This window comes from Alosa sapidissima, chromosome 8 (assembly GCF_018492685.1).
Source record: "Alosa sapidissima isolate fAloSap1 chromosome 8, fAloSap1.pri, whole genome shotgun sequence".
Lineage (NCBI taxonomy): Eukaryota > Metazoa > Chordata > Actinopteri > Clupeiformes > Clupeidae > Alosa > Alosa sapidissima.
The window spans coordinates 6,270,810-6,285,242 of NC_055964.1; the positions used below are offsets into that span (position 1 = coordinate 6,270,810).

Consider the following 14,433-nt stretch of genomic DNA (forward strand, 5'->3'; position numbering starts at 1 on the left):
ACCTAATGTTTGCTTTAGCATTTTGGTAGAAACATTGTTATTTTTACAAGACGACAGTTCGTCACGAATTACCGAATATAACTCACCAAACCGAATGCCTAGGTTTTCTACTGCGGTTGTTTATTGCAGATGATTATTTTTGCCAAATTTGCAAAAAACACTTTCCATAGGGTTTTTTTTCTCCTGGAGAACCAGGTGTTAAAATGCTAACACTTAAAAACTACACATCCAGTTGACTTCCCCATTCTATTAGGATGAGACGGCATATTGCCAAACCTTTGATGTACAGCACTATGTTTATCAGAGTGGTCATGTTTTCCGTCTTGTTTTGAAAGGCTTTATTTCTCCTGCATTCTCTTCTCAACTCAGACTCCCTGTTGTGATCTGTTATCCGTCCATTATTCCTCATTTTCTTTTTTTCTTCTAGAATTTTATTCTCTTAACACTAAAGCCAAATAAATCTCTTTGCCTTTACCATGACAGAATATGTAAGGGATAATGTATAGAACGCAGGTCATAATTGGGAAAATAAGTCCCGACAGGGCGAACCAAACCCCAACGCGCAGCGGCATTCTATACATTATCCCGCTTATTACACGGCTACTTGCCAAAACGAAACAATAAACTCTCCACAATATGACTATTTAGCCTACATAGCCTAGGCTATAGCCTATTTGTTACCGTTCATCATGGCTTTTGCTGAGAAACAAATATTTCGCAACAACACACGCTGAACTTGAATCAAACATTCTTTAGAACACAGCTGATCAACCGTCTGCTTTTCACTTTTGAATGAAGTTCCAGTAGTTGCGGAGTGATATTTAAGACCTGAATTAGAAGCACAAACTCCGTTGCCATTGACAGCGGTCATTATTTTTTTCAAAGGTCCTCTAGTCGAAAATATTGACCGCTATAACTTTGGGAAATCCCATTCAAGTCAATGGAGCGTTCTATTTGCATTGTGAAGAGCCGTGTAATAATACAATATAACCATCCTCATGTCTATGATAATAGTGTGCAGAACAGGGTTGAGGAAATAAACGTGGGACCAGGTGAAGGTTGACAGATTATTCACTACATGGGAAGCTGCGTGCGTGCGTTCGTGCGTGTCTGCCTGCGGAGTGTGCATTTGTATTTTTAGTGAATGGGACAGATAGAGTCAGTCTGGTTTAGCTGGACGTGACGTGTGTGTGTGTGTGTTCACTATGCACCTGTGATCTGTAACGCTCAGCACAGAGTTGCTCTTGCCCAAAGCAACACGGCACCATATGTTAAAAATGTCAAAACTCTCATCCCCGATGGGAAGGTGTGTGTGTGTGCGCGCGTGCGTGCACACGTTTGCGTGTATGCACATGCATGCTTGTGTTTGCCTAAGAAGAGGAAATTGTATAGAGCTTGTGTGAGTGTTGTTTAAGTGAGAAAGAGAAGCCTCACATTTGTGTGTGTGTGTGTTTTGCTTTGTCTGTGAGCATAATGGAGTGCCATATGTTTAAGAGTTTAAGGGCTTGCTGGTAATGTATCTGCTGGTAATTAGTGTGGCTGAATGGAAGCCTCTGATTGCAAGGTTCGGTTTCTGTTGGCCTCTGGTGAGTACATGGCCACTAGCTGCATCCGCACACACACACACACACACACACACACACACACACACACACACACACACACACACACACACACACATATATATATACATATATACACACACACACACACACACACACACACACACGTCCTGGTGATCTGATTAGCCTAAAGACTTAGCTTGCTCTTGGTCACTCTGTGCAACCCACAGGATTCATCTCTCTCTCTCTCTCTCTCTCTCTCTCTCTCTCTCTCTCTCTCTCTCTCTCTCTCTCTCTCTCATTTTCTATCATCATTCTCTCCATTTTACCAATCTATCCATCTCTGTCTTCTCACTCTCTATCCTCTCCTCTCATGTGCTCACCCACTTTTTCTGTCGTTCCGTCTCTTCATCCTCTGTTTTTATACTTTCTCTCCACTTGCGCTCCTACTCGGAGCCCCTCTCCCTATTCTCCTAGCCTGCATGCATGAGTGGAGCTGCTCGCCACATCTCCGCCTGAAGATCCCATCTCTCTTCATCGTCTCCCTCTATACCCCACCCCACCCCACACTCCCCCACCCCCTTCACGCTCTCGCTCGCTCGCTCACCCCCTCCCTCTCTTCCCCTCTCTTTCCATGCCTTCATCACCCAGTCATCCCTGATCCCTGATGGTGCCCGGCGGCATAAATCCGCCAGGATCCATGCCTGGTAATGCCTTGGCGCCTCTTTGCTCTTAAACGATGCACAGTAGAGTAACCCCCCCCCCCCCCCAACCATCTCGTGACAAGAATCCAGTGGTCGTGATCTAAAGCAGTGATGTGATTGGAGTGATCTTTAAAATGCTGAATTCTGCTGGCCTTACTCAAATATCCGCTGAAGAATATCGAACATCCAGGAGAGGAGTTGAGGAGTGTTTCCCAGTATCTCAAATTCTAGAGATGTCTTCTCTACATTATTGCCACTTATTATTTCTTCATCGCAGTGGATGGTGTCACTTTGTAGTTTATAGCATATTGATGACATCATCAACTTTGTATGGTGGCAGAGAAAGCTAAACAATTGCAATAGGGTGTAATTTGATATAGTGAGGGTAAAGATTGGCCTTGGGCTCTCCTCAGCTGCTCTATTTAGAGTCAGAGTGACTTTCTGTGAAAGTCATGCATCGCCCCCAGAAATATATCACCTATCAGCTGACCGTGTCTTGCTCAGTTGGTGTTCAGGATGTAAAATATAATTGTATCACAGGAAATTGCATTACTGTGTGTGTGTACGTGTGTACGTAGACAATAGCCTATGTTTCCTGTTTGTTTGCTTGATGGTGTGCATTTGGTTTGTCCATCAAACTTGATTTGTTCACTCCAGGCTTGTCGATTACCTGTGTGATTTACCGTGAGACCTCTGTAGCCTGCAGTAGTTGGTGAAGGTTGTAGACAAACAAATGTATTGTACAGTTACAAATATTTCCTGACAGCTACCAGTATTTTTGAAACCCCTTTAAGACATTTATTATTGAATAGCCAGGATTTGTAACTGTAGGATAGTTTAGCATTGATATGCAGTTATGAAATATATTTGTATTTGTAAGCTATTTGTAACCGGAGGATCATTTGTAGATGGACAGATGGACAGAGAAGTGTGGAGAATGTTTGTAATATTGAACATTATTTGTGCAAGTTATTTTCAGTCATGATACTCACATACATAACTTTTGTTAAATTGTTAGCATAGGTATAGTAGTCGAATGGTTTTGTGGTGGTGTGATAAATTGTGTTGCAATGTACGTTTGCATTTAGTCCTTTAGCTGACATTTGTTAGCCAATAAAGTAAAATAAAGGTAAAATAACGGTACACTGCCACAAGGATATAGTTAGAGCAGCAATAAGTAGGCTACTATTTACCGGTACATAGAATAGAATAACAGTTAAGCTTGGCTTCTGGACTAGACTACAGTAGTCCTCTATACTGACTTTGTGTTCTCATAATGATATAGCCGTTTGTTTTTAATTATTTGTATCATGTTGTCGTGTGTGTGTGTGTGTGTGCGTGTGCGTGTGCGTGTGCACTTTCCCTTATGTTGACTGTGTTCTTAGCCTTCACTGTGGGTGGGAGGAACTTGCCCCAGATAGGTCTAAAAATGGCCCTTGATACACTGCTGGTGTCCTCCACGCATGAGAGTGTAGGAGGCTCCAACTGTGTGTAAGTGACTCTGTACCTGTGAATGTATGCATGTATATTTCATCATTCATCATCATTCATGTTGCATATGTGTGTGTGTGTGCTGTATACTGTATGAATGTGTGCGAGTATCAGAATCAAAGTGTGTGTGTGTGTGACTTATGTGCAGACAATAACACAATTTACATGGAGTGGTCTGAAACTGCAGAAATCTGCATCCCTTACAATAGGCTAGTGCACTTTCACCTTGTAGGTGTCTACAGTATGTATGGTGGTGTAGGTGTTTTCAGTTGTGCCATGGCCTTGCCATATCACCAGTACAGGAGGAACCCTAGCCATGTTGACCTCCTTCCCTTTTCCCTAACCTCTGTGCTAACTCCGTAGATGACCTCTCGTATCAGAACTCCTGTCTCCTCCCAGGTGACATCAGAGACATATCCACCAATCAGTCCTGTGGCAGGAAGTCAGAACTGCACAGCAAAATGGTGTTTTTAGCTTTAGCCTGTAAGTGTTTGAGAAGACACCACGCACAGTGCAAACTGCCCTTGGGCCAGCATCTCAAGTCCCAGTGCCATTACCATGAGCATCGTTTTATACGTTTCATTAGTACATAAGTACATTTTATTATATGTACTTTAGTTGTTATATGAGGGATTATGAGCACAAAACCTTTAACTGTGTTGAGGGGAAGAGGAGAGAGTTGGCCATATCAGTTAGCTGGAAATGAAATATTGATGGGCTAAGGGGAGTGGGTAGGCCTGTGTGCGTGTGCATCTACACATTTTGGGATGAAGTTGTTTTGTGTCCTTATTTTTGGCAGGTCCTCAGATCCTAAATGTTTTAACAGGGGGAGCAGAACATCACAGAGCTGGAGAGAGAGATGCTGTAAGGCCGTCAGATGGCACTTCAGGCCTGTTTTCTGCACTGCGCTTCACCTCAGTGAGCATTGCTGACATTTAGTTGCATAAGCAATCTTACCACAGAAAATGTGATCATATTCCCTCAACTCTTCTTTTTTTTCCCCACCACCCCCCACCCGTGTCTATTTTCCATCTCTCTTGCTCATGGGTTTGTGTTGAGGTTAGAGAGGAATAGAAGAGCTCTTCCCAGCCGATGTGAAAGTGTAGATCCTGTGGGGGAAAAAGCTTTGACTTTCTGTCACTGCATCATATCTGATGAGACTCTCTCTACATACAGACACACATACACACACACACACCTTCGCACTGAAAATTGCACAGACCCATCGTAAGCAGTTTGACGGTGTATTGATGTGTCAGAACCCTGGTTTCTTCCGACACCCTCCCTCCTTCTCTCCCTCCCTCCCTCCCTCTCTCCTCCCTTCCTTTCATCCGTCCATTGTTCAGTCATTTCCCCCTGGCGCACCCTTCCTGTCCCTGACGGACGAGGAACGGATGGAGTGAGCTGATATTTGTTCTCTCTCTCTCTCACTCTCTCTTTCTCTCTCACTCTCACACACACTATACTTTCCTCATTCTTTCATGGAAAAGGTCTGTAGAGCACTTGACAAGAGATTGGCAGTGCTTGAGCAAGCAGTCCCCCCTGCTATGATAAGGCTGTTTTTATTTGTTTTTAATAGGGCACTGAGCCTTGGTATAAAGAATGGTACATTGTTCGGCAAGGTGGCTACGCCCGAATACCGTCGATATAAGCCCCAAGGCAATGGGAGTCTGACCTCACCTTCAGTCTATGTGCATATTTGGCCTGTGTGTGTGCATGTGTATGGAGCTAAATTTGTCTCAATAATATGTGTATATGTGCAGAGGGGGATCCACAAATATTTCTTGATTTGCATGTGTGTTTTGATATCTACAAATAAAAAAATCATATTTGTAACTCGTATATTGATTTTTACAAATGTAGATGTGCATTTGTAAATTAAATGCGATTTGTAAAACCGAAAATTTTATTTGTGAAATGTGATTCTGCATTTGTGGATCACCAGCACACGCATTCTTCACTTTCCAAAGTTACGTGTTTTTGAGACGTTCTTCACATGAAAGTCACGCAAATCCACACGTAAATAGGCCTACTTTAATTCACCGACACACAGAAATCGCAATCCAGTAGATGGCGACATCCACAAATATTTCTTGACTTGCATTCGTGTTTTGACATCTACAAATAAAAAAATCATATTTGTAACTTGTAAATTGGTTTTCACAATTGTAGATGTGTATTTGTAAATGAAATGGCATTTGTAAAACTGAAAATTGCCTTTGTGAAATCTAATTTTGCATTTGTGGATCACCAGCACACACAGTTTTCGTTTTCGCATTTGTGGATCAGCATTTGTGGATCACGTATTTTTGAGACAAACTTTGCGCACAGAAGCCACCCAGATCCACAAGTAGCCTGCTGACACTTTCTAATCCAGTAGATGGCAGTGTTGTTCTATGGGACTCATAACCAAAGATTCTTTGCTCATAACGCACAGAGCTAGCGAACCTAGTTCTTAAATCTAACAAGTTATGCCTTTTACAACAAGCTTTTTGATGGAAAAGTGGTGTTTAATTTCCATAATCTTTGTTTAGTAAACGAATAAAACCATCAGTTTGCAAGCGAAATCAAGAATTACGATCTTTGAGTTTGTTTATAGTTACCTAGCAACCGAGGCGGTGTGTTAAAACCAAAGATTCTAGAACAGAGTTATGAACATCAGACACTTGAGTGAAATCTCGACCTTATTACAGTGCATGAAAATGCACTGTACTGTTCTTCCTAGGCTTTTTCTTCTGATTATTACAGTGCATGAAAATGCACTGTACTGTTCTTCCAAGGCTTTTTCTTCTGATTATTACAGTGCATGAAAATGATGTGTAGTCTTATTAAGAGAATAAGGCTACGTTTATACGGTGACGATGAAAAGAGAAGACGCAGAAGTGGCGTCTCGTCTTCATTTTTTTATTCGCGTTTAGACGAGCATTCTCAGGGGGAAATCTTTATATGAAGACGCAAGAGTATGTGATATTCGATTGGATATGCCTTCCAGACCGCTGGGTGGTGGTGTGATAGAACCCCGGTACGTCACGCGCAGACATTCTAATTTGACAGTTTAGCCAGAGAGGTAATCAAGGATCTTTGGTTTAGACGGAGACGCAACCCGGGTCGTCTTCAAAACTCTACACTCTGGAAGGAGTCTTCCGATTTTTGCGTCTTCAAGCCCCGATGGCGGGGTCGCCGTGTAAACGAAAGGCACTTATGATAAAATATTTTGTCGTCTTCCTTCGCAATCGTCCTCGTATAAACGGCCCCTTAGACAGTCAAGCTGTTTGTTGAATTAAATATTAGCATTAGTATTAATGTTAAAACCAATTTACAAGTTACAAATATGATTTTTTTTATTTGTGGATGTCAAAACACGAATACAAGTCAAGAAATATTTGTGGATGTCGCCATCTACTGTATTGCGATTTCTGTGTGCCGGTGAATTAAAGTAGGCCTATTTACGTGTGGATTTGTGTGACTTTCATGTGAAGAACGTCTCAAAAACACGTAACTTTGGAAAGCGAAGAATGCGTGTGCTGGTGATCCACAAATGCAGAATCACATTTCACAAATTAAATTTTCGGTTTTACAATTCACATTTTATTTACAAATGCACATCTATATTTGTAAAAATCAATATACGAGTTACAAATATGATTTTTTTTATTTGTAGATATCAAAACACACATGCAAATCAAGAAATATTTGTGGATCCCCCTCTGCGCATATACAAATATTATTGAGACAAATTTAGCTCCATACGTGTGTGTGCGTGTGTGCGCGCGCGCGCACGTGTGTGTGTGTGTGTGTGTGTGTGTGTGTGTGTGTGTGTACACATGTACAGGACACTGCACCCTCTGTACTGCCCTCATTAAAAGCGACACGGTTGAAAACACACACACACACACCAGTCTCTCACCTCTCCCTGACACACACATAACACTCCTATTCTCTGTTTTTGTGATGCTCCCTCCATGAGCTGAGATGATCACATTACCTTCTTTTTTACAGCTGACCAGCGACAGACAGTTCAGCACCCACCCCCAGTGTCTTTCTCTCTCTCTCGGACACGCAGGCACACACACACACACACACACACACACACACACACACACACACACACACACACACACAAAATACCTGCTTTTACTGCATTTACAGTTTTTAGCTGTTCAGTAATTTAGGTCTTGAGCATTCTTACTCTTGACTGTTTTGTGTGATTGTTTATGCCTGTGAGTGAGAGAGTGATGGGTAGGCGTTTGGAGGGAGATTCAAACACAGAAAGTTGGCTGCGATTGTAAGTCAGTTGTGAGACTGTATCAGTCAAGTTCTGTTGAGTGGCTCTGTGGTAGACAAGATGGTGTTATTTGCCTGTTTCCCTCTTGAGTATGTTGTGTGCGTGTGTGTGTGTGTGTGTGTGCGCGTGTGTGTGTGTGTGTGTGTGTGTGTGAAAGAGAGAGAGAGAGAGAGAGAGAGAGAGAGGGGGGGTTGAGGAGGTGTGACGCCGTGACGTCATCTGTAATGAGTCAAGCATCTTGAATTACAAATTATTTCCCAACATTTACGTCTACCTCCACCTACTGGCTAGAAGTGGTGCTACAATTATCTTAATTTATTTGTAACACTTTTACATACGCCAATTAATTGCAGGGCCAGGCTCCTGTGAGCAAATCGGGGTTAAGTGCCCTGCTCAGGGGCACAGCTGTGGCAGCAGGGAATTGAACCTGACTTTCCAGGCCACTGCATGCTAACCCAGCTCCTACCTATACCATTCAGTATCTTGCACCGTTAACAGTATTATGTTGCATCTTATTTCCTCAAGTGTTTTGCCAGCGGCCTCTACACTTGATAAACCCAGTGTTCTTCTGCCCCACCCCCACCCCCCCATTACTACCTCACTTTCCAACCCAGTCTTGTGTTTTAAGTCTTTGAGAATTTGAAAGTTTGCAAAAGTGCTGAATTATAGCTGTTCCATTACTATATATTTGTGTTCCAGGTAATATCAGTGGAAAAGCAGTTGGGTTTATTTGATTTGTTTTTGCAACACAACTGCAAATGTATTACTTGAAATGCACAATAAAATAAAACATGACTTATGAATATTCTTGGCCATGGAAACATCTGGTTATGAAACCAAACTTTACACCCTAAACCAGTGATTCTCAAACTTTTTCTTTCATTACCCACTTTGATCAAGGGGGCATTTTCGAGCCCCACCTGTCCCTCATCGCTCTAAGAAAGTGGTAGGTCAAGCTTAAAATTGTCAAATTTATTGAAATAATGACAAGTTCTAAATATATCCTCTTCAGCAGTTAAAATCAGCTGGTGCTGCAGATATAATAATAATAAATAAATACATAATGTGCCATTGTAAATTAAACACACATATTTCTGTTTTCCAGCAACATATTAGGAAGCATAGGCCAATATTTTATAGCATTGTAGGCTACAATATATTCAATGAAATACCAACATGCTGCAGTAAATGGATCCATAATCCAGTCATACTGAGCACTGCTGGTTGGGAAATATTTTTTAAATAAACTTTGCAGGGATGTGATGTAGGTCTACTGTTTAATACATGGGATCACAAGAGTGGCTCCCGAATCAGACGTTTCAGCGATTTCACTCAGATTCTCAAAGGCATAATACTGTCGCGATCGAGGCGCTAGTCCCATAGCCTACCTCCAAGTTTTTTGGTGAATGCAGTAATTTTATCTGTAAGGTAGGTGCTTGTCTTTGCCTTGTAACTGGAGATTTAACTCATTGAGCTTTCCAAATATATCGCTAAGATAGGCCAGCTTCATCAAGAAATGTTCATTAGTGAACGTGCTTGCAGATTCAAACATACGCTCTTCCTCCAAGAAGAGGCGACTCGGAGCTCAAACACGGGCGATAGCCCTTTACCTCGGGAAAGCCATTTTGCCTCGATGTGAAACAGTACAGCCTTTTGGTCAGCTCCCATCTCCTCGCAAAGTGCGGTGTTGATGAAATTCACCACTCACACAACCTCGTTCAAAATCTCATTCAGGTCGGGACTAACTAAGTTGCCTTGACACGAGCGCTTCCCTATGAATAACACAGTGCGTCCATTGCGCATCGGGTGCTACCTGGGCCTAGGCTGTTTTTCACGTCAGTTCGCGCCCCAGTTTGAGAAACGCTGCCCTAAACACATCTATCTAGCTATCTAGCTATCTATCTACTGTATATATCTGTCTATCTGTCTATCTATCTGTCTATCTCTCTCTATCTATCTATCTATCTATCTATCTCTCTATCTATCTAAATCTCTCTATCTATCTATCTATCTATCTATCTCCCTGTTGATTAACCCAGTGTTGATCTCTCTCTCTCGCTCTCTCTCTCTCTCTCTCTCTCTCTCTCTCTCTCCCCCCCCCTTTCTCCCTCCCTCCCTCCCTATCGTTTAACCCAGTGTTGATCTCTCTCTCTCCTCCCCTCTGTGTGTCCCTGCAGGAGCAGCTGAAGCAGTGTGTGAGCGGTGAGCAGGAGCCAAAGGACACCGACACCCTGGTGCAGGAGACAGACAGCCAGTACGGCACCTGGGAGACGGGACTGCGCACGGACGACAGGTGCTCAACACTAAGCCCAGCTCCCTCTCAGCCATTTACAGTAGACCCCCCCTCCTCTCGCTCTCTTTCTTTCTCTCTCTCTCTCTCTCTTCCACCCCTACCCCTCTTTCCCCACACACACACACATCCATTGCCCCACACACACACACACACACACACACACATCCATTGCTTGCCTCCCTTCCCCAGATTATATTTAATTTTGTAACTGTAGCAAAAATGCCCGATCAGTTATTTCTGGTGATTCAACTTGCTCACACATCCATTCCCTTAAGCGAGGATGTTGATGTAAACTGTGTCAGCCTTTTGTCAGCCTGGTGAAAGCACCACCTTACAACAAATTGTAGGCATATGTGTACACACACACACACACACACGCACACAAACTGCTGAAGACTCTGGGTGATACTGACTCACTCTCGGAGACCAGACATAGAGAACCATCTCTGAAACTCAACCCCTGAAGGGATCAATAGTGTGTGTGTGTGTGTGTATGTGTGTTTGCCCTGAAGGATGGCTCTGTCCAACACTGACCTCTGACAGAGTGCTGCGCACCACCATCAGCCAAAGGGCAGGGCAGGGACATCATGGTGTACAGGCAGGACCCACAAAGCTCAACATGGGGAGTGTTAAAAACATGGACTTTGATCTAAACATATGGGGCTGTGATAAAGAAATCAGGACCGTTGAAGGATGAAAATGAAGAAGACATGTAGTCAGAGCACAGAGGTGAGAGTGAGCAAGGGGAAATAGCTGCAGAACTGGCAGGATCTCTAGAACAGCAACAACATGTTACATGTATATACAGTAGCACTTTTCTCAACACTCAAAGTGCTTCACAGGGAAGGAGGAACCTCACTAACCACCACCTGGCTGATGCACGGCAGCCATAATGCTCCAGAATTCAGACAGGGTATCTGTTAGTCTGGCTGCTTTCTTGGTCTGGCTCGGTGTCTCTGGTTAGAGACACTGAGAAGGCAGAGACAACTGAAACTGGAAGTGGACTGATTAAATCTGAATAGATTATACTTAAGATAACTGCATGGGTTTATCTGTGTAGAATATGTATTGTGTGATGCACAAATACACATAGTCATCAAGTCATCAGTGATTCTTCCAGTGATCGATCCCTCCAATCCCTTCCACTGGCCTGGGATGACACCCTGTGGTTGCAGCCAGAATTACACCAATAGCTCAATGCCATTCTACTGCACTTATCTGGTTTTATTATGGAATTAAGCAATTAGCCCCGAGAGGCTGTGCTGGTTCCAGTGATTTTAGAAAATCTAAGGGCCATTGTTAGGCACAACGTGCAGCCGAGTACCTAAAACCCCTCTTAGCTATTCTAAAATCACTGGAACCTAAGGACTACCTGACAAGATTTCATAAAATAACAGCACAGCAATGAGAAATTCATCGATTCAGATAATCATTCTTCTGCTAGGAAATATATTTCTTCTATCAGAATGGTTGCCAAGCAACGTTGAGACGCAGCAACTCTGTAACGCTTGTTTCAATTTGTGGTAGCACAGTATTATAGAATGAAATGCGGTGAACGTGAAGGATTGTGCTGGGTTTTACATCATGGCATCGAATGTGATTTAGCCAATCATAATTAAGGACCGGAACTAACCATTTTAGAATTGTAAATGATGTATTGAATGGTGGAAATTGAACCTTCTCAGAACACACACACACACACACACACAAGAGAGATGTCTGAAGTGTGTCCTCTTCCTCTTTGGTCTCCTCAGCCTTACTCCAGCCACACCATCCTCAGACGGCATCCTCACTCCATCACCACGGAAACCCACACCGCCACACACTCCAGGGGAACAGTCTACGCCCACAGACACTCCAGATGGCTCCACCCCCCTCCCCAGGGGAGCCTGCAGAGCCCCTCCCCTTCCCTGAGGTTTGTCCCAAACGAGAATCTGTTTGCTAACAGAGTGACCTATCCTCTTCATCACAACAGCAGTGTGTAATTAGTGGATATAAGACAATAAATTGTCCATTTATAGCTGATACCTCCACCACGACATCACGATTATTTACAATGTCACTGAAACTAGTCTGGCTCCTCCCTTTCCATTGTGTATTGTCACAAGCACATTAAGAAATGTATAAGCCTGTATGTAAGTAACAATTGTATGTAACAATGTGTTACATCACTTTACGGCCATGAATGTATGCTGTTTAAAAGGGTAGACATGTAACGTGTGTGTGTGTGTGTGTGTGTGTGTGTGTGTGTGTGTGTGTGCGTGCAGTCGTCCATGTCTCTGCTGGACTCCAGCGCCCTGCGTTCCAGAGTGCAGCTGAGTAAGAAACGCAACAGGAGAGCCCCTCCCTCTAGAGCCGCCCGCCACAGCGCACTGCTGTCTGTCCTTCCAGAAAATCAGTACAAAGACACCACAGGTACGTGGTAGTGTAGTGACCAAGGAGCTGGGCTAGGCTGAAAAGTTGTGGGTTCAATTACCGGCTTCCACCATTGTGCCCTTGAGCAAGACACTTAACCCAAAGTTGCTCCGGGGCCAATGATATATTTGTCACTTTGGATAAAAGCATCTGCTAAATCAAAAAGTAAATAATAAAAAAAAGTATGTACACCCACACACATGCATGTACATGCATGTACGTACACACACAGCTGTCTGTCAGAGAACCAGTACAGAGACACCATAGGTACACCCATGCTCTCACACACACACTATGGTCTCCATGGGTTCTTGGGATTTTCCTTAAACTTTTCATACTTGAATTTAACTCATAATGGTCTTAAAAAGGTCTTAATAGTCCTTAAATGTAACATGATGAAACCTGCAGAAAACACACACACACACACACACACACACACAGACACACACACCCCACTGTTGGTCCTGCCGGAGGAACAGTAGAGACTCCACAGGCACGCACATGCACCTATATAGAAATGGACAGACAAACACCCAAGCATGCACATACAGACACAGAGACACACATGCACATACAGTTATATACACAAACACCCAAACACACACTATACAGACACAGACACACATGCACATACAGTTATATACACAAACACACACATACAGACACAGAGACACACATGCACATATATATACACAAACACACACATACAGACACAGAGACACACATGCACATACAGTTATATACACAAACACCCAAACACACACATACAGACACAGAGACACACATGCACATACAGTTATATACACAAACACCCAAACACACACATACAGACATACATGGGATACACACAACTCAGGCAGTTGTTGCATGTACACAAGTAAGCATACCCCCCTCCCCATCTCCCACTCACCTCCACCCCTCCCCCTCCCTGCAGACGAGAAGGTTGAGCCGCGTGAGCAGGAGGATTCTGACTCTGAGGAGAAACTCCGAGGCGCCCCCTCTTCCTCCTCCTCTTCCTCTCAGCCCCAGAGAGTGGCCCTGTTCCCAGGCATGGACCCCTCTGCCCTCAAGGTGAGGAGACACTGCTGGGCATGTTTGTTCATTCATTCATTCATCAAAGCATGAGTGACAATGAATTAAATGACTTATTATTCATTCATCAACTCATATCAGCGTGTATTTGTTATTGTCAGTTATTTAATTACTCATTAATGTATTCATTCCACATCAAAACAACATCAAGGTAATGTAATTATTTATCCATGACATCATCCAGTGAATCTAATTTCTAATTTTTTCATCCATGTCAGTCAATTAAATTTTCATCCATGTCAGCCAATTCAATTAAATTATTTGGTAAAACTTTACGGTAAGGGTACATGAATTATCATGAATTCATTCATGAATTAATTCATGATTTCAGCATTACTTCATTCCTTTATATCTTATGAATAATCAGGAGTTGACATGAGTTCATAGTCGCTTATTCATGACCTCCTGCATGAACAACACCTCAACTAAGGCATCAGGTACGATGGGTACATTATTATGATTTATGATTTCTTAAGCATGATTATCATGATTACATGAATTTAAGGTTCATTTCTCATGAGTTCATCATACCTGTGACCCCTCAACTAAAGTGGTGAATAATGACATGTGTTTTAGAGAACTGCAAAGTTG

At 42.9% G+C, this 14,433-nt stretch overlaps 1 protein-coding gene across 4 annotated transcripts in view; it reads left to right on the forward strand.

Annotated features, from left to right (window-relative positions):
* si:ch73-138n13.1 (microtubule-associated protein futsch) overlaps nt 1-12,743 on the forward strand; it is a 45,361-nt gene extending 32,618 nt beyond the window's left edge. For all 4 annotated transcript variants that reach the window (XM_042100671.1, XM_042100674.1, XM_042100672.1 and 1 more), the window contains 3 exons: nt 10,220-10,335; nt 12,090-12,250; nt 12,603-12,743. In XM_042100671.1, coding sequence (XP_041956605.1) covers nt 10,220-10,335; nt 12,090-12,249 — 276 coding nt within the window. In that variant the 3' untranslated portion in view covers nt 12,250; nt 12,603-12,743. The remainder of the gene's footprint in view (nt 1-10,219; nt 10,336-12,089; nt 12,251-12,602) is intronic.
* The last annotated feature ends 1,690 nt before the right edge of the window (nt 12,744-14,433 follow it).